The sequence below is a fragment of the Echeneis naucrates genome, chromosome 1 (assembly GCF_900963305.1).
Source record: "Echeneis naucrates chromosome 1, fEcheNa1.1, whole genome shotgun sequence".
NCBI lineage: Eukaryota > Metazoa > Chordata > Actinopteri > Carangiformes > Echeneidae > Echeneis > Echeneis naucrates.
In genome coordinates this window covers 8,201,143-8,227,313 of record NC_042511.1, presented here as the reverse complement: position 1 = coordinate 8,227,313, position 26,171 = coordinate 8,201,143, and the positions used below count along the sequence as shown (strand labels likewise).

At 44.4% G+C, this 26,171-nt stretch overlaps 3 protein-coding genes across 4 annotated transcripts; all 3 read right to left on the bottom strand.

Moving 5' to 3' along the window:
• Positions 1-616: 616 nt before the first annotated feature.
• Positions 617-9,258, bottom strand: cpz (carboxypeptidase Z). 2 transcript variants are annotated; one of them, XM_029502248.1, is made up of 13 exons: positions 9,017-9,258; positions 8,597-8,629; positions 7,990-8,041; positions 7,502-7,824; positions 7,183-7,398; positions 5,009-5,205; positions 3,274-3,435; positions 3,000-3,158; positions 2,773-2,908; positions 2,550-2,689; positions 1,855-1,954; positions 1,560-1,705; positions 617-1,468 (listed from the first exon to the last, which is right to left on the bottom strand). In XM_029502248.1, the coding sequence occupies exons 1-13, from the start codon at positions 9,117-9,119 to the stop codon at positions 1,265-1,267; spliced, it is 1,971 nt and encodes a 656-aa protein (XP_029358108.1). In that variant the 5' UTR covers positions 9,120-9,258; the 3' UTR covers positions 617-1,264. The 2 variants fall into 2 exon arrangements, 1 of the variants encoding a protein (XP_029358108.1); XR_003840738.1 differs by lacking the exon at positions 1,855-1,954 and having other exon boundaries at positions 1,328-1,468; positions 4,970-5,205.
• A 725-nt stretch (positions 9,259-9,983) lies between these two features.
• On the bottom strand, positions 9,984-12,183 carry gpr78a (G protein-coupled receptor 78a). Its single transcript, XM_029500638.1, has 3 exons — positions 11,486-12,183; positions 11,191-11,304; positions 9,984-10,588 (listed from the first exon to the last, which is right to left on the bottom strand). The coding sequence occupies exons 1-3, from the start codon at positions 12,157-12,159 to the stop codon at positions 10,345-10,347; spliced, it is 1,032 nt and encodes a 343-aa protein (XP_029356498.1). The 5' UTR covers positions 12,160-12,183; the 3' UTR covers positions 9,984-10,344.
• htra3a (HtrA serine peptidase 3a) lies at positions 12,151-25,315 on the bottom strand. The gene is made up of 11 exons (XM_029500625.1): positions 24,839-25,315; positions 24,371-24,476; positions 24,011-24,233; positions 23,496-23,690; positions 23,329-23,361; positions 22,972-23,086; positions 22,839-22,889; positions 22,708-22,756; positions 22,385-22,480; positions 22,066-22,219; positions 12,151-12,301 (listed from the first exon to the last, which is right to left on the bottom strand). Exons 1-11 carry the CDS (start codon positions 25,260-25,262, stop codon positions 12,176-12,178), a joined length of 1,572 nt encoding a protein of 523 aa, XP_029356485.1. The 5' UTR covers positions 25,263-25,315; the 3' UTR covers positions 12,151-12,175.
• Positions 25,316-26,171: the final 856 nt, after the last annotated feature.

Here is a 26,171-nt window from a genome sequence, read left to right as displayed (position 1 = left end):
GGAAAGTCACCCACTGACACTGTCCATTGACTGCTTTACACAGTTTCAGACAAGTGAGCATGCACATTGAGTGATAGACTAATGTGAGAAAGCAACCACCCTTTGAGGTGAAGTCAGATTAGCTGCATCTGCCAAACAGTCTGTCTTTGATTTGCCACACAAAAAAAAGAAAAGAAAGAAAAGGCTTCCGCTGTAAAGATCTATGGATACAGCAGGAGCCAGCTGTATATTAGCATTATGTTATGAAAGACAGACTATTAAAAACAAAAAACTATTTAAAAAAAGAACCATTTTCAACTTTGACATTAGATTTTGATTCTGTATAATATATCAAGTCAACATGAAAGTAGTATCATGTGTCACAAAAGATTAAATAAATTTATAAACAAATAAAAGACATACATCTCCAACACCAATTCTTCCTAATTAGACTACTCACCTTTGGCTTTAATAAAATAGACAAAAAGATAATTTTTTGGATTGTCTCTGGCTCCCTCTGGTGATCAATCACTACAATCACGAGTGTAGAACAGTTGAGGCATATTTTAAACTCTCATGTTGCCTTATAATTTTTTACATTAAAAACATAAGAAAATATATGCCAGAAGTATTTATTATTTATTTTTGATGCTTGTGGAAAACAGACAAAGCGGAATTTATATTGCTCACACTTGGCGCTATATTACTGCAAACTTAGAGCAGAAATGTGCAGCTAAATGCCAGATGCAGTTAATGATCCAAATAATTTCTTTGCATCACTTAGGCCTTTATATAAAATGTGACAAGAAAAAGACAAAGAAATGTGGAATTGATTGGTTAAAAAAAAAAAAAAAAAAGAAAAGTTCAAATCTGAATGATTTTTTTTACTCTCCTTGCACACAGCTGCCTGCCATCCCAGGTGAAATTCTAATCTATATTTACATTCTTAAAATAAGTGCATACTATTATATTTTATGATCTTCTAAATAGATGGGCCTTTGAGAATTTACCTCTCGGTGGTTCGGTTTTATTTTTAAACAATTCAGCTGCAGCTGTGAAGCAAAATTGGCCCAAACTCCTCTCACCAGCCCAATTTAAATTTGTTGCCTGGAGGAAAAAGCCTGTTCACATCCTTTGAGGCTGAAAGAATTCTATTTGGTTAATGCTGATTTCAGTGTTACAGCTCCCACTACACTGATGGCTCTGGCACCATCATGGCACCATCCATCACCAACCTCTGTCTGCAGTAGCACACGCTGGCATCTTTAATGTCCCCAAAATGCGACTAGACATTTCTCAGCAGCCAGTTTGGAGGTGAGACGCCAGACTGGGAGAAATAGTTCCACCACCACGGCTTCTCCTCCCTCTCGATCCCTTCTTCATCAATGTGTGGTTCGCTGTTGCGCTCAAACTGGTTGTAGGGATCAAATCGATCCCATGTGTCTATTGTGGGGAAGAGATGGTCATCGATATCAGGCTCCACAGGGACCTGGATGCAGGATGGGGGAAGAGGTCAATATGTGATGCACTGATGAAGATCTGTGCAGTATTCACTGAACACATAAATCGAAGAGTCAAACCTTCTCCAAGACAAAGTCAACACGTCCAGCCTTGTTCATGTTGTTAGGCAGATGAACCCTTTTGCTGACTCTGGAATAACCCTTGGCTGTGACTGTCAGGATGTGAGTACCAGGGTTCAGCAGTCGCCAGTAATCTCCATTTTCAGCTGGAGAGAAGGATGCCAAGAAATATGCCGGATGGGCAGTGAAGCAAATGAAAGAGGTAGACAGAGATAAAAGGTTGGAGAGATTTTTGCAACTGACATTACTCTTGTCTAAAAATGACATAAAACAGCACACACATAAAAACATTTACCTGAGGTGACATCTTTCCTTATCCCCCTGACAGAGATAGTAGCACCTTTTATCCCATTGCCCTCAGTATCCTTAACTACTCCTTTTATCCCTCTGTGAACCTGAAGAGGCAGCGGCAGCACAGTGGACATCCATATGCAACATGTAAAAGTAGTTTTGTTAGGCACTGAATAATTACACAAAATGCACTGGCTACAGTCGCAATAATAGGTTGACAATCATTTAACTACAAAATAAACATACATACATTCACTTTGTTAAGTCAAAGTAAAAAAAAAAGAAAAAAGCTCATGAATTGTATTATAAGAAGTTTATCAAAACTCACACTCAGACCTACAGACCGTTTAGAGTCACCAGTTAACCCAAACATGATGTCTCTGCTTGGTGGGAGGAAACCGGAGCACCCGGAGGAAACCCACGCAGACATGGGGAGAACATGTAAGCTCTGTACACAAAGGCCCCAGGCCGGGAACTGGACCCGTGACCCTCTTAATGTGGGGCAACAGTGCTAACCACTATCCCACTGTGCTGCCCGCTTATCAAAATGAATGTATTAATTATATATATATACATATAATTAATAAGTTTATTTTGAAGTTGTCGATTTAACAAATTATTTATGTCTTTACAATCAGTTGTATTAAATAATGCACTGTTAAAAAAGTATTTTAGGAAACTTTTCAAAAAGCCACTTACAGACTCAAGAAAAGTGAGCAGAGCTTCCTTATTCCTCTTCCATTCTGGGTAAAGTTCCCCCTCTGGTGGGAATTTGTCACAGCCGAGTTCCACGGTGATCTCCAGACAATTAGTGTGCAAGTAGTTGAAGTCTGACATACCTGCAGGATATGTGCAACAGACATAATGAGCCCAAGCAGTGTGAGCGGTACAAATAAACTATTCATAAGTTGTTGAATCTTACCACCAGCAAAACTGTACCACAGCGCCCCATTGATGATGCCCCGAGTTCGGTAAAATGAGGCCCCACACCTCTCCGTGTCATTATTTGACATGGTGGCATGGGCGTCCGCATAAGTACGAGCCAGCTGCTTGAACACCTGAGTAGGGGAACATCATTAAGCTGGAGAGACAGAGAATATTTAAAAGCTAGCAATATGTCTACCATTCCAACAAATAGATCCCCAATACCTGCTCATCTGGAGTGGGCGAGAACATCCTCTCCTCCTGGGGGTGTCTGGAGAAGTCAAAGGGATAAGAGACCACCAGCTCCCCTCCGTGGAGGCTGGCAGACTGAACAAAGGGCAGTGACCTGATCCACTTCATTACTGCATAGGTCTCTGGTGCCACCTAAAGTCCAGAGGCGGAATTAGATTGGGTTTTTTTGGGGGGGGATTCAGAGGAAAATGTCTAATACAGGTTCCTGTCCATAAATTCAGATGACTTCAAATCAATGTCCTCTCACCTTTCCAAACCAGTAGGCATCAGGGATGGGAATGTGGTCAATACGGTAGAACCTACTGCGCCGATTCCGGTAGAAGACGGAGGTGAGGTCCGGGAAATTCCGATTCAGGTCGATGTTCTGGGCATTTGTCCGGCCATTGGTCCAACCATTCAACAAGTGACCCTGAAACGTTTAGGTTAGAACGACTGGGAGCATTAGAGCATGTCGGTGGTGATTATTCAGATGATGATGATGATGTGTAGACGTTAGAGGGAGCAGTGATTATGGCGATTATATGAAGACAAAATAAAAAATATTTCATGAATATTAGTCAAAGAGGAGGAACGTACAAGGAATGTTATACTATTTTTTGTTAATGCTATTGTTAACACGTAGACAAGACCATATATCCATTGTGAATATTAGGAATGAGCTAAATCTGCATTTATGATTTATCCAGCCAAACTGTGGCACAATGTGCTACCATACACAGTGCAATCAAACAGTTTAAGGTCTAAATTAAACAAATTTGCCAAACAATTGCCATAATACATGCAATGCACAGTACATGGATACATTTCAAGTAGCTTGACCTCATAATAATGTTTACATTTGAACACATTAATATTTTCATTAATGTTTAAGCCATGTATGGCTTGTGAATTGCTCGTGCAGGTAAAACCAGCCTAAAAACCATGCATGTAAAATGTCTCCCTCCATTGGATCTTTGATAACACTGCGCCGCACCTTAAGCTGCTTTTCAGATTGCACATTACATGCTTTGACTGAGATGATCTTCACTGATGACCTCACAATGTCCCCATAGTTTTAACAATCCTCTGTCAGGTGACTGCTGCACTCATCTGAGCAAACACATGATCAGTCTACAGCACATATGGATGCAGAGCGTCAGTGACAGGGACAATAAGATATACAGCAGGTTAAACAAAGCTAAGAGACTTCTGCAGTTGCTAAAAGAGTTAGTGAAGCGATCTTTAGTGCTGCATTTCCTGTTCAGTAAACATCAGATGCAGACAGCATGCAGCTCTCCCACTGCCAGCTTTGGTGTAAGAACATATTTACCGAATTTTACTAGATTCAAACTAAAAATGTAATTTTATTTTGCATACACTGAGATCAGTGATCAGCGATCGTTGTCTGGTGAGTTTTCTGGGAGTGGGAGGACTAGTTCTAGATGCAGACAGACAGACAGACAGGTCGGAGGTGGAGGGCTTCAGAAGTTCAAATTTCTTCCATCCTGTTCAGCAACTGAGGAAATTACGAGACTTACCAATATTTGATGATTTAGCAGCTTTCCTCTAACACCAATTTCTTAATACCAATTTTCTGCTCACTCTTTTTGAATAAATCACTGTGTTAAACTATCTATGAAATGCTTGATACTAAAATCATTAACAATTATTAAATGAACTATTTCCCTATGACAGAAGAGGACCATCAGTTTTGGTCAATCACTGAGACACGTGGAGTTCAGCTAGATATTTAAAAATGAACCTCACAAAAGTTGTTCACAAAATTCACAAGTGAAAATGTTGCCATTAGGTTGTTCCATGGAGTCACATTTCACAACCTGAACCAACAACCATCAGCTGAATAGCTCAGTCCTCCACCTCCACATGCCAAGCTCAGGCCAAAGAGACAGTGAACTGACTACGGATAATGGCGGTTTGTCTTTTTAACTGTTAACAATATTTACTTCCTGGTTGCTGAGTTCCGGGTCATTTCTATCGTCTACCTCTGAGGCGGCCAGTTCGTAGCCATCGGGGTTCATGGAGGCCAGAATATGGATACGGGTTGTGTTGATGATGGTCTGAATTCGTTGATTGCCCAGATTGTACTCTGAACACAGATACTGGGCCAAGTAGATGAGCAGCTGGCGGCCCAGAACCTCATTGCCGTGCATGTTGCCCACCAGCTTGATCTCTGGCTCCACTATAGTTCACAGACAGAACCAAACACCATTAAAGCTGCCAGTGAACAAAGTGTAAACTGTAAACCAACAGTAAAAAGACTGAAGGCCCCCCCTGTAGAAAGCTGTGGTTACCTGTATACACATATAGCAGAGAAGAAGAAAATGAACATGAGTCAATAACATGAATTTAAGTCCAGCATTCCCTCGATTTTAACCTCTGCTTCGGTCTCCATCATCTGCTGAGGCTCTAATCATCTTATTTAGTTGGTCTTGGCGTTGCACAAGCTTCTGTACACAGATTGTAGCACAGCTGTCCAGCCCTCCACCTCTGTCAGCCCCTGGCGATTTCCCCGTCTCCCCCTGTCTATCGTGTCAGTTGTGTAAGTATGTGTCTTGGGTCTGCTGGCTCTGCTCACACCAGTCCATTCCCTGCCCTCACGCACGCCTCGCTGCCTCCCTGCCTATCAGGCAACACTAGCCAGGCTTCCTGGAACACCTTAGCAAACTCTCTTCCTGGTCTATCAATAAAATTCTCTTTACGCCTGTGTAACTGCATTTTGGTTTCCAGACCTGGTCTCTGCTGAAAGGCAGAAACAGCAGTGCGATAAGGCTGACCCGTACTGATGGCTCCTTCAGAGAGCTGTGAATGTGTCTTATTTTTCTGAGCAACAATGGCTGGATCTCTTATAGCCACTGGCCACAATGGCAATGAAAGTATCATGGCAGCTACACAGCCAGAGAACCTGAAGATTACACTTTTAAAAGCAAACATTGGGTGTTAGCTCAGCTAAAGAGCTAATGATGCCACAAAGGTGCTTTTGTTTCATTTTGTGAAACAATTGTATATTCTTAGATTCTTCGGGGACTGTGTCTTCGGAGGGATGCAGTCCCTGAATTGGGGCATAGCTATAGTGTACACTTTAAATCAAATCAAATGAAATCACTGAACTGTATGGCATGAAACACTCCGAACAACTGAACCAGACTGTAATTGTCACTGAGTGACTCACTCCCTGTGGTCATTCGATCCAAGATCCATTCATTTTATTCTTTGGATCAAATCAGAGAACTCAATATACTGCTTGGAAATGAAAAGTGTCACAATGCATCATGTCAGCGGTGGTACAGTCAAATTTAGATCCCAACAGCAGATCTTTTTGTCTTATCTGTCATCTGATTAACTGCACTGTCGTAGAAACGAAGGTAGCAATTAACCAAATCACCAGAAACACAAGTCCAAATATAAATAATGTTGCTCTGTATTTGCTGGATGTTTAAATAAGCACTTGCTTGCTGACACGATCACCACACCAACAACATAACACAATCATCGCCAGTGGCACTTAGGAGAGCCAGAACTTGTCCCAGTGAGCCATGACAAAAATTGGCTTAATGCGAAAAAAATAGGACATCAAAAAGAAAGAGAGCAAGTGAGAGGAAGGAAGACAGATGTGGCTGTGTTGTGGTGGCCGGCCCAGCGGTCCGGCCTCTGGCCCCCCTGTCTGTCTAGACTTCACCCTGCGCAGCTCATACACGCATACTGATTATGAAATGGTATTTTGGTTTAAAACACAGAGGTAGCAGTCGACTGCTGCTGATTCATGAACCAACAACGCATGAACCATGCGCGTTTAAAAAAAACAAAAAAAAAACAAAAACACAAATGTCTAATTAAAAAGCTGAGAAAACAAAGTTTAAATCCGGTAGTCCGGTATAAACTCCAGTCACATTTTACAGAATACGCACTAGATAAAGGACAAGAGGGATTTTTCCTGAGTTTATATAACGGATTGTGTTATGTAGCTTTATGTTCTGTCTTGGTTTCAGGGTGTTCATGTAAGACACTGAAGTTTATGCGATAAGCTCAGCTCTGCCTAATTTTGGAGACTGTAGAAGAAAACACATTTTATGTATGATATGAACTGCACAACAGGGGAAAGGGAATAGACACTCATAAAAATAAAGTAATCAGGGAAACACTGCACCAGTTTACTCACATAGTTCGTGCTCTCCAGGGTTGTTGGTGAACTCAATAACCAGCAAATCCCTGCCCTCGTTGCTGCGTCCGATGCTGTAGACATGAGAGATTTGGGAACACTTGGCTGCTGTCCTCTTCAGTAAGCTGTACATCTGGGCATTGGAGGTGTAGGTGAACTGGATGATGGTGCTGGGTTCTTCGGGAGAAAGGCTGGACAATGCAACCTCTTGTCTGGCTGGAGGAGTGATGTGAAGGTTGGGGAGGGAGAGAAGAGTGCTGTGTTTGTTTCACAGTGCAGTAGGTGCAGATCTGTCCGAAGAGCAAAAAGAAACATTTACCTTTCATCCCTGCCAGTGGGTCAAAGCAGCCCTCTTGGTCGCTGGCAAAGAAGCGGTCACAGTCAAGAAAGTAGGGCCAGGCCATCTCGATGGCCTCAAAGGCATGGATGCAGTCCTTCCTCAATGCCTCGCACGTGCTGCGGCACGGTCTGATCATCTTGTCGTCCCTGCAGGGCGAGGCGAGTACCGAGCAGCCCACCAGACGTATCTCAGGAGAGCACTCCCCGTTGAGCAGGCCGTGGATGACGCTCAAGAGGAGATACTCTGCCCCGGATTCGGCCTCCATACGGCTCCGGTGGCCAAGGATGTTGGGGAATATGGTTCTAGAGCAGCAGGGATTGAAGCATGGAGCTGAGTGTCCGATGTCAAGCCACTTCAAATAAAAACTCAGTCCAAATGAATAACAGAAATGCTTTCAAATGTTTGGTTAATCTTCGGTGCTGGCACTGAACTCCTCGCTCATGTGAGTACCAGCCTCTGGGACCTACCGAGAGTAATCCATGCCAGTACAGTAGCCCAGGTTCAGCTCTGTGCAGGTAGCTGCGGGGACAGAGGAGGCACAGGCATTGTGTTAGGGCACTGCTGGATCTAGGACAATTTTGGAAAACAGCTTAATGTCCTTAGGGGTTAAAAATGTTTATGTGTCACATCTGTGATAGAAGTGGTAGAAACACTGTGCTGTTGCAAACCTACCACAGCTCACTGACGTAGCACCTGGTATTTCAAAATGGGGCAAAAAAAAAAAAAAAAAAACTAAATGGGAGATTTTAGATTTTTGAAGCTCTATAAATTTTCTTGCTCTCCAGCTTTAGCCCAAGGGCCTCAGCCGCCCCCGCCCCCAGCCTGGCTATCTGCAGAGGAGACCTGTCCCATCTTGCATCAGGATTTGGTATTTCTAACACTTTCCAGCCCTCTGGATCAGGTCATGGCCTGAAAATCCAACTAAAGATTCAATTTTACGTGGCCAGCCGAGCCCTGACGAAACATTTTGGACACCTGCAATCACTTTTTATACTTTGGAATAGAAACTGCCATAGAACATGTGATTTGCTGGAGGTGAGCAAAGCTGTAAAAAGTTCAAAATAGTCCACCTACGCTTTTCTTCCTGAACATTGTTGCTGCATCTTCCTGTGAAAGAGAAGAAGTCAAACAGTAAACTGGAGGCATGAACCATGAAAACATCAGCAGAAAACGCTAGGAGGCGACACACAGCCCGGAGACGGAGTCCCTGCTGGCTGATCTGTTTACCACAAAGGTTGATGTGGTTTAAGAATACCAGCAGGTGACGGTGTGAACCTGGCGTCCAGAGGTTTTTCACATTTACTCCACACTGTGTGTTGCACCGTTTGGGCTGTCCACTTTAGGGGAGACTGGGACCGGAAGTCTCCCCGTTTTGGGCTTCAGGTTTCCACATTACCCTTCCAGATGTGTGCTGGGTCAGGGCTAGTTTGTGTTGTGTCGCTCCTACGGTGCTGGATCCGTGTGGGTCCGTGGTCCAGGCTGAGGTGGTCTTACCTAGAAACTCGTCCCCCGGCGCACAGCTCTGCGGCGGCGCGCACCAGCAACTTTTCGTCAAGGAAAGCAGCAGCAGCAGCAGCAGCAAAAGTCCTGAATGCATGTTGAAGCGCAGTGAGTGATTTGGTGTGTGATGTGGCAGTGTGTGTCTGAAGCTGCGACTCGTCCGTGTGTTGGCTGGATGGTGATTTCTACCCGCGCCACGCAAACCGCCTTCCTTTGTCTGCGCGGAGCATCCCTGAGACGAAAACAGTGCGGCGCGCCAGGACTCCTCACTGCCGTGCGTTAGAGCGCCGATCAGGTTTCAGTGAGGGGGGAGAGAGGGAGAGAGAGGGAGAGAGAGAGAGTGCTGGAGCACGAGGAAGAAACGTGGCTTGTGGGGGTGGGAGAGAGAGGAGTCCATGTCTGCAGTGTTGGACATAATAAGGCTGCACAGCCAATTATATATATAAAGAGAGAGAGAGAGAGAGAGAGAGATTCCTGCACCATTAGTGTGCCTATTTAACCCTTTAAACCTTAGTCAAACATTTTTGGATTCTTAGAATATTTTACAAGGCTCTTATTGAAATTGTCATTAGATATTGTGTTTATTAATTGTGTTTCCTAACGCTCATATAATGAATCTGAGGGGTTAAAAAAATTTCAGGAATAAGATAATGCATATGTTACACACACACACACACACACACACACACACACACACAGGTAGATAGAGAGAGTGATAGATAGATATAATTAGAAGTGGCCTCCTTTGTACTCATCAACCATAAGATGACATTACGTGTCATGAGGCCAACCTTTTTGGATCCCCTGCTACAGACATTTACTGAATCTGTAATCATGCACTGTAATGAACTCAGTGTGGAGTTTATTATTTCATTTGTGTTCTGCAATGATATAACATCCTCACACACCACTTCTTGATTTAAAAATGGTGCTCATTAACACAACACGAAGACCACTTCCTGACAAGTTCAAGGTTACTTCAAACATACATTTACTTTGATGATAATAGGTGTTGTGGTTTTCACGTGGCTGATCCTTGTTAATGCCTCAGCAGGCGACCCGCTCTGTGAAAACAGCACTGCAGAGTCTTATGGGGCCTTTAGCCCACATCAGAGGCCGGCGGCGTCTCCCTGAACCTACACTTCTCCCAGTGGACAACGCTGTGGCTTAAACAGGCAGTCCCGCCCTCAGTTAAAGTGTCCTTGAGCAAGACACTCACTCCTTTTCATGTGCAGGGCATCTTCTTTTAACAGACCCAGGACTCTGACCTCCCTGCAGACGGCATACGTGCGTTGAATCGCTTCAAAACCAGCACACTGAGCTCAGGTAATCCTGGCAATGTAGTTGTCATCTGTGGTGTCCAGCGTGCTGCTTGTGCTGTGGGCAGACAGCGAGTACTGGTCCTTTCCCAGAGCCCGGCTGATCACGCTAACCAGGACCTTCCTGTACTGCTGCCTCAGCAGACAGTAAACAAACGGATCACTGGAAGCCTTCGCATACGATAGACATTTGGTGACGATGCCCAAATACCGGGGGATGTGCACAGAGGGCAGCAACTCCACCAGTCTGCAGGAGGAATTCAAGCAGAAGAAGTTACTTAACATGTAAATCCATTTCTTTCATCCTGTTAATAAAAAGTATGACCATGCAGGTCAAATGTGGCTCATCATTTCATAGTGCAAACATCATAATCTTAAAGGATTATAGGAATTCATTTGGCTAGAGAGTGAATGGGAACATTCAATATTATTGATTAGTTGCGTGTAAACATGCATTTGTGCATCAGGGCGAGATCTTCCATGAGGACTCTCAATTTAAATAATATCAGCAAAGGCCTCAAACTGGCAAGCCCCGGGAATAAATAAACTTGATTTCCCATTAAAAACCAACACTCAGTATTATTATGTTATTCTAATGTTGAGGGTTGTTAAGAATATTTTACAGCATTGCCATTGCTCAACTTTCTGCTATTTCTGCAAACTTGACCATAGGGCCTTCAAGAAGAAAGAATTAAAAACTGGTTTCCATGATACTGTATTGAATCTTGAACAGGAGTTATCCCACAAAAGAAAATGGTCAGAATAAGTCTATTATTGTATTATAAATCCATCTAACACAGAGGAAACGGTATAGTTGGATGTTTTCTAGGCTGCAGAGCAGGGTGTTACCTTGTTATGACATAGGGTGAAAAGCAGAGGACGAAGGAGCCAATGAAGATGCCGATTTTTTTTGTGGCTCTTTGCTTCCTCTTCTTCTGCTCTGCAAGACATCTCTCCTTTACGCTGACAGACACAGAGAGAGAGATCATGTCAGCTCTGACCACACAGCCGGCGCATTCACAGCTTTTCTCTGTTATTTTACAACAAGTCAGCACATCCTGCCCCAAATCTTCCCTGGAAACACAACCATGTTAGATATGGGAAAACTTGCTGGCTGCAGAGTTGAGCCTGCTGCGGGCTTTACCTGGGGTGAATGTCCACCAGCAGCAGCAGAGCCTGCACGGTGATGACATCTATCCTCTTGCAGTGGGACCTGGCCACTGTCAGAACTTTCATGTAGGCGAAGCACAGGACAAGGAGGCAGAGCGCGAAGCTGCTGAGGTGGAACAGCACCGTGAAGGCCGCGTAGACTGGCAGCTGCGACCTCTCCCCGCCGTCCAGGTGGACGGTGCACGAGGCATAAGTGTGGCTGTACCCGCCCCAGGCCATCAGCAGCTGTGTCAGGGCAAAGGTGAGAGCGTGCAGCCACGAGTACGCCACGATCAGGAAAGCGTCTCTGTGGCGCATCTTGCTGGAGTAACTCAGCGGAAAGACCACCGCGACCCACCGGTCCATGCTGAGCGCCGCCATGCTCAACATGGCATTAGTGGTGAGGAAAGTCTCAGCAAAGCTCACGCCCTGGCAGAGGGGATCCCCCAGGGGCTTTGCGCTCTTGGCCACCCCGAGAAAAGTGGAGGGCATGTTGATGACGGCGAGGAGGATGTTGGAGATGGAGAGGTTCAGGATGAAGAGCCCGGGCACATGGGACCTTAACTCGGCGCTCTGGGTGAAACATAGCAGCACCGACAGGTTTGTCAGCAGGGACACCACGGCGATCACCACTAAGGACACCTCCAGGAGGAACTCCGGGACGCTCATCTCTCCGGGCGCGGCGTCAGCGGGAGCTGCGGGCAGGAAGCCGTGGAGAGTCCGCCATGCTCTCTGCTCGTGCCCGCCACCCGCTGACGAAGAGGCTAGCCGTCCGGGCGCACATGCACGAGACGCGGAGAGCTGTCCGGTGCTGAAATGGCCAAACAAACCTCCCAGTCAGTGAGATGGGCTGCGATTAAAAACCATCACACACTGCTGTCACATCAGTTCAATCCAAGTTCTTCTCTGCTGCCCACCCCCCCGCCATCCCTCCCCCACTCTGTAATTACTGTAGTTTGGTCCAAAGTGAAAAGCTGTAGAAATGATGACTTCAGGTTTCCAAGTGCTTTCACTCTGTTTACTCTCGGTCATGCGCACTATCCAGCGCCTCCTCTGCTGCGCGTCCTGCACGTGCTGGCTGTAGCTGGCTCATGTGACGCTTGAGCAATATTCATGCAAGCAGTTAATATCAAAACATGGTGGTGGTGGTGGTGGGGGGGGGGGGTGTCATGATGTTTGCGTTCGAGCTGCAAAATGCACTGGTCCCTCAAAAGAAGAGCTGTGTTTTTGCTCCAATGACCAATATAGGATGGGGAAGTTTAAGAATATTCACAAATCAATCAGTAGTGTGTGTTTGTGTGCCAGGGAGTGTTACTGTTTGCAGCATATATGAGTAATATGGGACGTTTAAAAAATACATTTCCTCTAAACAGCTTTCAGCAAATCAACCTTTCAGCATATATTCACAGTTAAGCTTTGATCACAGTGACAGATTTAGACCCCCCCCAAACATCAGGTGAAGTGGGCTCTCACATGAGCACTCACTTGTCTCCATAGCAACACCAACTCTCTGGCGGCTTCAACACACTTTGATTTGAATTTTGCCTTCTTTAGGGCTGATTTGTGTTGATATCTCCTCAAATACCTGTAAGAAAACATTTACCACAGCACCCTCATTTCAACTGACTTTAAAATACCTGTGGGGTTTTTTTATGTTCACATACAGTGCAAATACAGTTGGGAGGTAAAGTGAAGGACAAGGAACAAATGACAGAAGGAATGTGGCCTTGGGCTGGAAGAAGAAATGGAGTAAGAGGGACGAAGGACATGTATTGGAGGGATAGATGGGAGAAAAGGGTAATGATATTATCATACACAGTTATTAAATTATGTCTCTGGCATCTTGTGAACTATTATTCTAAAAGGTTTGCATCATAACATTAAAAACAAAACTACAAAATAGTTCCCCTTAACAAGTTGGTGCAAATTATCTGTGGGTGCCTGTCTATGTAAAAGTTCAAATAACTTAATAAACTAAAAAATAAATAAAAAATTAATGAAAACTGCCAAAAGGAAAATTGGACCTACACCCAGTTCTTTTCTTCCCATATATGCTATGTTATTGTTGTCCATCATCAACAGAATTTATGTGAATTGACAGTTGATTGTTCTGTCATTTTGACAAAAGTGTCTCCACCTCCTCATAAAAACTATGACCAAAGTGTTGCATTCAGCATTGACAGGTCTGTTTGCCGGAATTCCCAAAAGGAAAAATGTCAGAGCTTTATTTTTATTTTCCTGATCTCATTATAAAGTTGCAGAAAGATTTCATGTAACTCATTCATTAATTTTGCTATTGGTACTTTGCTAACATTAGCATTAACAGCTGTTTTCTTACCAGCCTGGAAGTGCTAAAATTTTATTCCTCAACACCCCATGAGCTCTCTCCAGATATGGAAAGTAAATATTAACTCCTTTCTCTATCACATTTTTCTTCCACTGCAGTTAGCATGCTAATCAGCTAGCCTTGGACTATCTGACTCTTCAATAGCGAGTCACTTCAGCCCCCAGTCTGCCCACAGGGCTTGGAAAGAAAATGATGGCCAAAATGGCAATCGTCATCATTAGCCCCTGGGAAGAAAACAAGTTTGGTGATGGACAAAATTACAAGTAGCCCCTTAAGAGACGAACGCTACATTTAGCATACAGCGTTTTTATAAAAAAAAAAAAAAAAAAAAAGCTTATGAAACAAATTTCTCTAAAATAAAGGCGAAATCCGAAAAGGCTAAATTGCTGGTTGGAGCCATTCATTTTCTAATTTGACACCCCTGCTGGCAGGAAGTCCCCAAATCACGACATCACTGCTGAAAGATAGTTCAGTATTATGACACAGTTGAGGTTTTGCTATGTTTAGGTACAAAAACTACTTTATCAGATTTTGATTTGTAGGTCAGTGAATGACATTATCACTTGAATGTTAACAAGCAAATAAACATCCTGGTGTTTTTTCTCTTAGGAACACTGTGTTGTAATATTTGAGCTTATTCTTCATTTGATGTGTTTTTGTTTCAGCATTTTGCACCTTCCACAGTTTCATCTCTGCGCACATGCGAGCATGAGTGTGCTGGTGCCTGCAAATGCGTGGGTGGTGTGTGCACATCATATTTGTTTGCCTACAGGCATGAAGATTGGCTGTGCTGTTTGTCATCATTAGCTCCCCAGATGTCGTTTATATCTGTCATCCTCAAAGCCTTCACTTACATTCAATCATCAGTAGGTTCTTAGAAGATATATGTGCTAATATAGCCAATATCCTCTTTTTTTTTTCTTTTTGTAATCCTGCTATCCTCGTTGTAGTCGCTGTCCTTCAGCATGTTAACATAATGAGTATTGCTGTGAAGGAAAACGTGGGAAAGAGAATGAGAAAGCACCCCTCTGCCAGAAGGAACACTCTTAGCAATCACGTGTTTCTCATGGCTTCCTAACCAGAGAGCTCTTATGCAAGCAACAGAAAGCTGATGGCAGAAGCACTTAAGAAGGTGAGGGGTCCGTCCCACTTCCCCTTAAGTCGCTGCCTATGGCTCTATCACTGTGTATATGCTGTGAGTGTATGTGCAATTACGTAACATCACAGTTCCCGGCAGTCGGCAACATAATATGGAGCTCCCTCATCGCTGCAAGTTTGCCTCTATTCCTCTGAGCATTAAGATGATGTCACTCTGTCCGGCCATCCATGCAGGCATCTGCCCTTCCATCTCTTCATCCCCAGAGCTGCACGCAACTCAGCCTCAGTGCTCAGTTCCTTGTAGGTGAATCTGATCCATTTTAAAAATTAAGCCAGATTTAATTGCAGGGATATTTCCAACAGTCGGGCCTTCTGTGATGCTGTTTTCTAGTAAAACTAAAAGCACTTAATGACTGAGGGGAGAGAACTCAGATTTTTGGCAGACGTGACCCTGATCTGTCCCCCATGTTCACTTCAGCCTTTCAGTTGAAAGACCTGAGGGAATGACATTTTGTCCAGGTGACAGTGGCACGGCCCCTGTGGTGTGATACCCATTCAGCGATGACAGCGACATGGTGATAGGAGAATAAGTGATGCGATGATGTCAGGACAAATGTCATGGGTGAGAGTTTCTAGAGCGTGGGAGCGTTGGTGCACAAATAGGTCTTCATGCAGAAACGCTAATTCACACAGACACTCACATGTCCAGACTCACACATGCACTCACTTTCATCCATGCTGTCTATTCCTCCTTGCCTCTCTCTAGCTTTGTCTCACCCTCAGTCCCGTGCCAATAATATGGGAACCTGTGAGAGCATATGATGATAAACATGGGGAGAAAAAAAAAAAACAAAACACTTTACATTCTAATGTAAATGACATATCTAGAACTGGAGTCAAAGCACGTGCAAAAACATAACCAAGGGGGCATGATGTTGCATGTTTCAGGCCAAACATATGGCCAATTTTTCACTCTTAGCATGTAATGCTCAAAAACATATCATAAATACTGTTAATAATTATCTTGGTAAACTTGGTGGTGTCACAGCAAGGAGATTGTGGGTTTGATCCCTTTCATGTTCTCCCTGTGTGGGTTTATTCCAGTTTCCTCCCACAGTTCTAAGAGCTGCTCATTTAGGTTAATTGCTGGCTCTGGCTTGTCTGTAGGCGTGAGCGTGAGTGTGAATTGTTGTTTTGCTCTCTATGTCACCCCTGCAATAGACTGGTGACCTGTCCAGGGATGAAACTTGGCCCCCCTCACCCAGCGCCAGCTGGGATTGGTTCCAGCCTGAGAAACCCTCTTTGGAGTAGATCAGGGAATACTGACAACATCTAATTTCTCTTTTAATAAAGTATTTCAACTGTTTAGTTTATTTGCCGCTTTATATACTGCATCATTTCTGAAATTACTGGCAAAATGATAAATAAATGATCCCTAAGTGAGTAAATACCGAAAAACCCGATCAACGAACGCATTTTTTGACGAATTTAGATGAATGCCATCACTTGATTATAAGTAGTTTGCAGTTAAACCAAACATATTAAAAAAGTCTAAACACCCACAGCGTTACCTTCAGTACAGCTTGATTAACATTTTCACATAGAGCTATTTTTGAAATTACTTGAATTGGACTGGCCTTGTTTGATTCTATTGATACATTCAGATTAGTATCTGTACTTATATGTTCCTCTGCTGCAACCTATCAACAGGAAATCCACAGACAGGCACTTCTTGGGTTCTGTGTGTCTATTTAAATATTGATGGACCAACTAGGAGACTATCTTTAACTCCTTATACTAATGAGAAAAACAACTGCATAGGCAATAAGTCAGAAAGAGTGCTGTTTTTCATCCCTGCAATATTCAAATAGTCACGCAGAATCCAAATGTTTACTATCCATGAATCCCTTTCTGCTTTTGAAAGGAGGCTTTTGATGTTCTATCCTGAAAAGCAAAGCAAAAGCAAAGCAGGTATATCACCAACTGCTGCTGTGAGAAATCCCTTATGATGATTTCAGGGAGAACTGAACCTGAAAAACTGTCAGGAGAACTGCGCAAATAATGACATAACCCCCAAAAGGATGGAGAATCAAAACAAGACGAATCTTTTCAACAGTAGTTTCCATTGTGAGGCAGCACTAACCACAGGATGTCTGCCAGCAAAAGCATAGCAGGCACTCTTCTCATTAGGAGATTTAGCCAGCTATACAGTTACAGTGTTAGCCAATTACTGCTTCTTCAAACACCAAATGAACTGCACAGGCAGGAGGGACGATTAGGACCAGTTACACCTCCACATAAAACCCACATACTTGGCTAACACATACACAATACTATTGCCTTAGCAGGCAGACACACACATACACACACAAGATGAGGAAATCCAACTGAATTATTCAAAATCCTGAGAAAAGCCTGTACACGAAACAAGGAAGTGGCTGCAGACTCGATAGAGAGAGAGAGTGACAGAGAGGGTGAGAGAGGAGTAGAAAGCATGAATCAGCAGTTTGTCAGAAAGAAGGAGTTGAGACGGAGGAAAGGTTCACAGGATTCAGGCTTTTGCTACCACTGGAGACCTGACAAAAGAATTTCTGGGCTCAGTTTTCTGTGTGTGACTGCGTGCGCATGTGTGATATTGTGTGTGTGCGTGTGTCTCATTCCCTCAGCAGTGTGTACATAAGGCCAACTGGTTCAGTTTGGGATTTGTGTAAAGACATAAAACCGCAGCAGTGTGCTGGCCTCTATCTGAGTTGAAAGCCTTTTGCTCCTTTGCTTCGCTCAGATACTGACAGAAAAAAAATTTATCTCAAAGGAACAGCGTAATATATTGGGAAACAAAAGGTTGAATGAGAGGAATAGTAGACCACCACTATCCAGATAGCAGACGGTTAGCCTAGCCTAGCGTAAAAACTGGGAAGAAGGTGAAAGCTATCCTGAAACACATCTACTTACTGTCACCACAGGAAGCTGAAGAGGATACATTAAATCTGGATACCTTTCTTCACACTCTATGACTTCCTGGTGATTCTGCCTGTGACCTGACAGTCTCGTGTCACGACCCTAGCTGACGCTCACCCAGAAATGGTTACAGCACGAAAATGCCTGCTGTGATTGATATTATGTGTCAAATAGCAAAGGGCAAACTGTGTGAAACTGCTGAGAATCTGTGACATGAAAGTGGAATCCATCTTTTCATCGAGCTCACGGGAAGAAAAGCAAGTGAGGGTTTTTACCCAAATCTGCATTAACCAACAAACAAGTTGATAAAAATGGACACTGTGTTTGATAAGTGACGATGAATCAGTGGGTGACATCATAGGACACGTGGGTGTCCTCTTGCTTTATAGAACTCTCTAACAATGGATAAGTAAAACACTGACGTACTGAACCGTTGTGACGAAAGTGTCAGCCAACAGCTGCTTCCTCCACATCCAGCAGCAATGAAGCAGCATAATTATTCATCTAAAGAAATGTTTTCCTCCATCCAATCAATGATACATCTATGTCTTGGGCTTTCATCAACTCCTGATTGAAGTGTTTGCTTTCAGCTGTTAAATGCTCCACCATGTTCCTCAGTTGGTCACTGAAAACAGCCAGAACTGCTGGAATCAGAGCTGTAAAACAAAAAGGAGAAAGAGCTCAAGTAGTGACGGACCTCTATCATGCTATGCCTCAGATGCCAAATGTGTCCTTTTCCTGTGAATTCCGAGGAGCTTTACGAATATTGAGGAAAACTACTGTTAAACAAACAAGTCCCTTACCAGGGGATGTCGAAATATATTCACACCTAGAAATATTAAATGAAAATATTTAGAGTTTGAGGGATACAAGGAAACAATTAATGGAGACACTGGAGACTCATTTAAGTTTTGAGGAAAAAAGCTGAAATAGCAGGTGTGAATAAAAAACCGACAAGGAGAGGAAGATGGAAACAGACATATCGACGTAAGAATATGAGACAGTGAGAGGGGTGGTCAAACCTTTAACTTCCTGAATTTATATGTAATGCGTAGGTGGGGGAAAAAAAAAATCAAACACTCATTTAAAATCTTTCATGTTCTCCACCTTTTTCTCTTGTTAGGGATGAACTGAGACAAAGGGAGCATTGCGCACTCATTTTAGTCAAAAAAAAAAAAAAAAAGTGGATAAGGAGAGGTGAAATATTTCCAGAGAGGAAGTCAGTAAAAACAGATTATAGTTCATCTGGAATGCCTGGAATTTCTACCCCCCAATAAAAGTTCAAAATCCTTTGGAAAATAAAACTATTATACAGTGTCAACGGGAAGAAATACATGCACAGCCAAAAAAAACAGCTTTGCAACTGAATGTAACAAATGAGAATGAGAGTTTATGAGAATTCTGGAGGAGGATGGGGGCAGGAAACACTGCACCAACACATGGATCTACTTAGGTTTTTCCATTTTAACTGTCCAGTTTTTGAGTCAGTGTCTTTATTATACTGTACAGAAAAGCTGCGTGTGCAGCAGGTTGAAATGCATTTCATAATTTCATATACAGTCAGTCTGAGTCAGTGACAGTGAGAACTGGATGCCAGACAGATGGAAGCAGTTAGTTCGTTTTTGTTTTTTTTAATTGAGTCCAATCTGTCTTCAGTTCTGTTACCACAGCAGATGCTCCCAGTCTGAAATCTGTGAGCACAAACTTACTGTGGCTCACAAATTCAGTCTTAACTTCTATGTCTGACTTGTAGCCTCTGTCTGTTTTGCTATTTCATCTTGGAAAATTTCCCATCTTAGTTATTCACTCCCACTCCACACACACACACTCCACAGATCACCCGTTCAGTATTTGTATTCTCTAAGAGCAGATGCTTTTACTCCAGGTTCAGTGGCACATAACATGTCCGTGTGTGTTTGTTTTCAAGAATCACAGAAATGATGCAGATTGGCTTCCATTAAGATCACTTTACAGCACTCAGAATGTCGCAGGGGCCTGAGGTCAGCGCTGACTCATAGTTTGACATCACACACACATTGTGTCGTTCTTTATGTATGAATGATAAACAACGTATCATCAGTATTTTTCTCTGGGACACGTGACTGACCTAAAGCTCCATCATTCCCTTTGATAGTCCTGGACCGTGACCTGGCTCTGGATGGGTGTGGGTAGGGTATTTTCAGGAACGCTATAATTACAGGAGCTGTAGATGGGGGGGGGGGGGTTCAGAGAGATAGACAAGAAAAAATAAGGCCTCCAATAACCTAAAATCATCCCATGTCCCCCGTCCCGCAGTCCTGCACTCATACCCAACAAATGCGTCTGACTGAGGTCCCGTTTCGGCTGAACACGACCCAAAAACTGATCCAACCAAAGCTCTTTGAGGAAATTTATCCAAAATCGGTGTGACAGATTACAGCATGATTTTCTTCAGCAGCAGTTAAGCTTTGAATAGAGACTGTGTGTGCAGTTCCAGATCTTTAACTCTTGCCCTCCACTTTAACTCCAAAATGACCCAGTCAGAAACCACAGCTATAAGTAGGCTGTGGTGAACTTACAGTAGCTTTACTACCTGAATCTCAGCATTTGCCATCTCAGGAGAAAATGTATATACCCAATGCACCATCTACTGGCCTGTTGGGGGATCTTAGATAATGGTGATTAAAACCAGACTTGGCCTGTAGATGGTGATACAGTCACTGGTCTTCTGGCCTGAGCGCTGGCTCAGCTCATCCGCAGGATGAGATGTGTCTTTAGTTTTAGCATAAGTCTGAAAACAGCAAAAGTGGGCGCTGTTCTGACTCAGTAAGAGCTTAGTGGTACAGTGTGGACAGCTTGGATGTGGACTCTTTTTCTGTATAAGGACAACCAGCTGTATCCTCTCTTTACTCCACTCAAGTAGTCTGGTGCTCTGCCATGACAATATGTCTTGGCAAGACAAAAAACATGCATGCTCAAAAAACTGGGTCAGCGTCTCTCACTCTCACACACACACACACACACACACACACACACACACACACACACACACACACACACACACACACACACACACACACACACACACACACACACACACACACACACACACACACACACACACACACACACACAGAAGAACATGATAAAAGAAGCCTGTGATTATATGGTGCTTATTTGTTGACAATTGCCATCTTTCATGATTCTCTCAGGACATTTTCCTTTTTTTCCCCCTAGAATCACGCCCTGTTAGTTTCTTTTCCTTTTTTTCTCCCTTCGTGGGGCCTCTGTCATGCAGAGTCGCCTCCAACAGTCACACGGCACAATGGGTATTTAAAATAAACAGTAAGGATTGTCTGTCTGGGTCCAGTTTACGAGCTGCGCACAGGTGAGGTTCCAGGGTTCCCTTCAGGGAATGTGGGGCAACTCAACTTCGCGCACAAACTGAAGCAGAAACATGTCCAGCCATAAAGAACAGAGTTTGTTCACGCAAACTATTAATTGTGTTTTATTTCACTGTAAAATCTGCCATGAGTTTTGTCAGAAATTTTTGTATCTGGATTATCAGCAGTGCAGCAACCCCCTCAAAGATTTCCTGAACTTCAAGCTTCAAAAAATGCCATGCATGAAGATTTCCATTACCGAAGCAGAAGGGGATGAAAGTGTGTGTCTGTGTGCGCGCTATGTGTGAGCACTAAATCTTGGCTTAGGTTTGTTTAAATCAAGAGAATATCTTTCCAAGGCAGAGATGAGGGAGGTGGGATGAGATGACATAAACAAAGGAGTTGCAACAGTCTTCTGTTCATAGCAGCTGCTGAAGTCACTAGACTGACATATACACACAGGAGGCTTTTATTCTGACACTCTATTAGCCCTCGTAAATATACAGCACAGTATATTTTCCTCCACAGTACTTCGACTCTTGCAGCAAACTCCAGCTTACTGCGCACAAAGTCTTTGATAAAACACGGCCAAAAATGATTTTCAGCTGTAAAAGAAGATATGCATCAGACCAATGTGAGTTGGCAGTAAGTGCCCTGTGTCAGAAAATGTTTCACAGCAGGTCATATTCCTGCATTTGAAGCTTATTTATAATTCCTTCTAGCACATCAGGTGAAATCTCAAAGCCACTGCAAAGCACAAAGTGAAATTTAGACCAAATGAGGGGGTTGTGTTGCTCAGTGTGCTACGACCTGCGGGTGGATGTTGAACAGTAAGTCGTCAAGGCCTCGGCGAATCTCCAGCAGGAGTGGCTGGTCACCCTGCAGCGCTACATAAATGTCCTCAGTGGTGTGGACCGGACGTCCATTCAGCTTCAGTATGACATCGCTTTCCTGAATCCCGCCTCTAAAACACAGAAAAGGGGGAAACAGAAACATTATGGGCAAATTCTAAATGATACTACGGGTATGGATTTTATAGCAGTTGTGGGAAAACCAAAGGTTTGGCTGATGAGTGCTACTTTGAGGAAACTAGATCTGGTTCCAAGGTTTCTTGTGTGTGTGAACATACTTGTCTGCTGCTGTGTTGGGTAGAACCTGTTGGACCACCACTCCGCTGCTGACATCAGGGAAGTCAGGGTTATGACGTTTTAATTCTGCTATAAGGCTAAAAAAAAAAAGCAGCAGCAAAAAAAAAAAAAAAAAAAAAAAATCAACAATGTGCTTGCGCTAACAGAGAAAATAGCAACTTAAACAATTACCATTTACAAAAACTACCTGCACAGAAGGAAAATTGGCTGACATTTAAGCCAATGCCGAGTTGCATCTGTACTGAAAATACTCTAGCTAGCAAATATAAAAAAAAAAAAAAAGAGTTGTGCTGTTTTAACTCACTGGTCAGTGATTGTTAGCATCCTGATGCCTAAAAACCGTCTCTTCGGCTCTGAAAATGAAAAGAAATCACAACCTTAACCACCAGTGACGCAGCCAGTGGTGAGCATCACTCGTGCACCTGTAGCTCTCACCTGCATCAGACTGCGAGTCCTCGGTCAGTCTCCTCTGCTGACTGGTCTTTTCTGTGGAAGGACATTTACTCAGAAACATCACATGAGGTCACTCTGCAGCAGTGAGAGTGGTGGGTTCTTTTTGACCCCTGACCTTTGCTGTGTTTGGCCTGCGACTCTGCGAGGAAGCGACTGATCCTGTCTGAGGGGATGGCGAAGGCGATGCCTGCCGTCACCTTCAGAGTGTTGATGCCGATCACCTCCCCATCCTGAAAGAAACACGGCAGGATGTGAGGGAACATTTTTTAAATACACAGATTAGAAATGTGAAAGGTTCTTTGTTTGACCAAAGGGTTGTGGATATTTCTACATCTGATTTAAGATGTGCTTGTATTTCTACATTAGACCATACATTTTAAGTGTATCACTGTCTCTAATGTACATTTGTGTTTTTGGAACGGTGCTGAAAATCCTTCAACAGAGAAGAAGTCACAGTCACATGACTACTCACCAAATTAACAAGAGGTCCTCCGGAATTTCCGTACTTCCCACAGATGAGAGACACAAACAGATCAATTAAATGATCACACGCAGACACATGCCAACAGTCTATAAACAGGCAAAGCTGAAATAATCGGGCTGTACATAGTGTGTGTGCACGGCTGTGTGTGAGCCCACATTAATAATAGCATCGGTCTGGATGTAGTCCATGTCTGAGTCTTTGATGCCCAGCTCTTTGCCGTCTCTCTGTGCGGTGCTGACGATGCCGGTGGTGACGGTGTTCTGCAGGGCGAAGGGGCTGCCGATGGCGACCACAAACTCGCCAGGCCTCAAATGAGCCGAGCGGCCCAGAGACAGCACGGGGAGCCGCTTCTGCTCCCAAATCCCAGCGCATGTTTGCGGAACGATGTGCGCGGTGCAGACACAGAGAAAAAACACAGATTAGATTTTTATTTAATTTTTTTTTTCCTGGAAGAGACACGGATAGAAATAAAGGAGGAAGAATTTACAGCTTACAAAACTGTCCAAGTATTTGAGATATGGGTGTGAGAATACACACATCGGCGTCGTGTCTGTGAGTCACAGAGCTGGTGTTTATGAAAGTATTTCCACCGGCCTTTTGAGTGTCTGGCAGACACAGCTTTTTTTTTTTCTTTTTTTTGTGAAGGGGCGGTAAAGTTGTGTTCTCTCACCTGAGGGTTGACCTTGATCGTTGCGATGTCTGCCTTCCTGTCCACATCCCTGACCGCGGCCTCGTACGCGTCGCCGTCGTGCAGCCGGACACGCAGCTGGGCCTTCCCCGTTACCATGACATCCGTGGTGACCACGTGAGCGTTGGTCACGATCACACCCGAGTGGGTCACAATGAACCCAGAGCCGCTGGACAGACGCATGTGGCGGCCGAACAGAGGATGTCTGCCGGGGGGGGGGGGGGGGGGGGAGGAGATCATATGACCAGTTTCAGTCAGCACCAAAGAACTGAAGCTCTTTGGACTGACAGTCCTTCCCAGAATGGATGGATAAGGAAAAAAGAAATGCACAGACACACACACCTCACGAAGAGCTCAATGTGGACCACAGCAGGGGCGATTTTCTCCACAACGTCAGCGATGAAGTTGAATTTGTAGCGAGGGCTGCCGGGGTGCACCATGGGAACACCTGTGCTGACATGAAAAACCAGCTTCTACTAACACACACACACACGACCATACATCACAATCCATGTTATTTATCTATCCAATTATTTGCCTGTCTGTCTATCTCAAGGAAGACGAATATCAAATTATTCTAGTTGGCCTCATACACAGTGAGCCACAGATGTTTGTCCTCTGGTAAAACTACTAGTGAGCATCAGATTTAACTAAAAACTGAAGCTGAGGTTTGGATGAGACTGTCACTTTACAGTCATGACAGTATAACAACAAATAACTTTTCTTTGATTAGATGGTATGGGAGTCAGCCAAGAGTAGTGAAGCAGCCGCAGCACGGTCACATGATGGGGCTCCCGTGTGCAGCCCTACCTGTCTCTGCGGGAGAGCAGGCTCCGTTGTGCGCCTGGCCAATCTCCGCTCTCCCCTTCAGCTGAGCTCTCCTGCTGGCCTCCCTCAGCTCACACGCGTTGCCGTACGTCTTCCCGTCGCTCCCGCACACTCGGCGCTGCGTCTTGCAGCGGCAGACCCCACGGGAGCCGCGCCGCCTCCCCGCCGGGAGCGGCCGGCACTCCAGTCCGTCCCCGCAGGGCAGGTCGTTCTTGCGGCCGCAGGGGTCTCCATCCCGCGGCGAGCACACCAAGCAGCAGTCACACCGGTCCGGGACGTACCCGCCGGGACAGCTGGGGCTCGGACACAGACTCACGTCACACCGGGACGCGCACTTGTCAGGGCGCACGGACGCGGCGAGGCCGTGCGTAAAGAGGAACGCCGCTGCAAAGAGAAGTAACTGCATGGTGGTGGATAGTGAGAGCGCCGAGTGAAACACGATTATTCCTTACATCTTCCTATTAAGTCTGACCTCCAAAATTCCTGGATTGTTTCTTTGTTTTGTGGAACTTAAAAAATGAATTAATTAATTTAAAAAAAAATTACAGTGTGCGGGTTACGCTCTCACCTTCACACCTCAGACTGCGATCCAGGGAGGAGAACAATTGGATCTACGCGGACCTCTGGGGAGAGTGGACTCTGTCAGGCCTCATGCAGCTGCTGTGGTGAATGAAAGGCGCCACCTCATGGAGGCAAAGCCGGATAGCAGCCTGCGGGTCCTGGGTCAGCCTCACTCACCTGCACCGGCTGTGACTTCATCCATGTTCACAGCAGAACAGGACCCCTGTCTCCAAACAGAATACACACGCTGCTGTCAAACGCCATCTGAAAAACTTTGTGTTATAACTCATTTCATGCGTGACCGCACCAAGAGGTGGAGCTCACAGGAAGTTCACATCAAAAATAAAAACGCCAACGGGATTTAGCTGCAGGTAATGAACAGGAAGTGTAAGGGATGCCCCATCCAACTGTAGGTGAAATGTGGGGTTGCTGCATTTTAATTTTATGGTTGTGTGAATCTTGTTTTCACTCATGTGTATTCTACAGGATAAATGAAGCAAATGAATTGCCAGAGTTCACTTTCAGGGTCCCGGTGTTGCTCGTGGCAACCCGATGTCAAGATTTACCGGGACACCTTGAATGTGAAGCACAGTCGTTGTTCATCTACCTGTGCTTTCCTGCTATGACAAGTCAAAACGGCAGTTACAGAAAAGGCCTGCTATTCGCTTCCTGCTTGCAGCTGCACAGAGAGGATGTGAGCTGAATGAGAGAGAGGAGGATGGTCATGTCAGTCTACAGGTGATTGAAAAAGGCA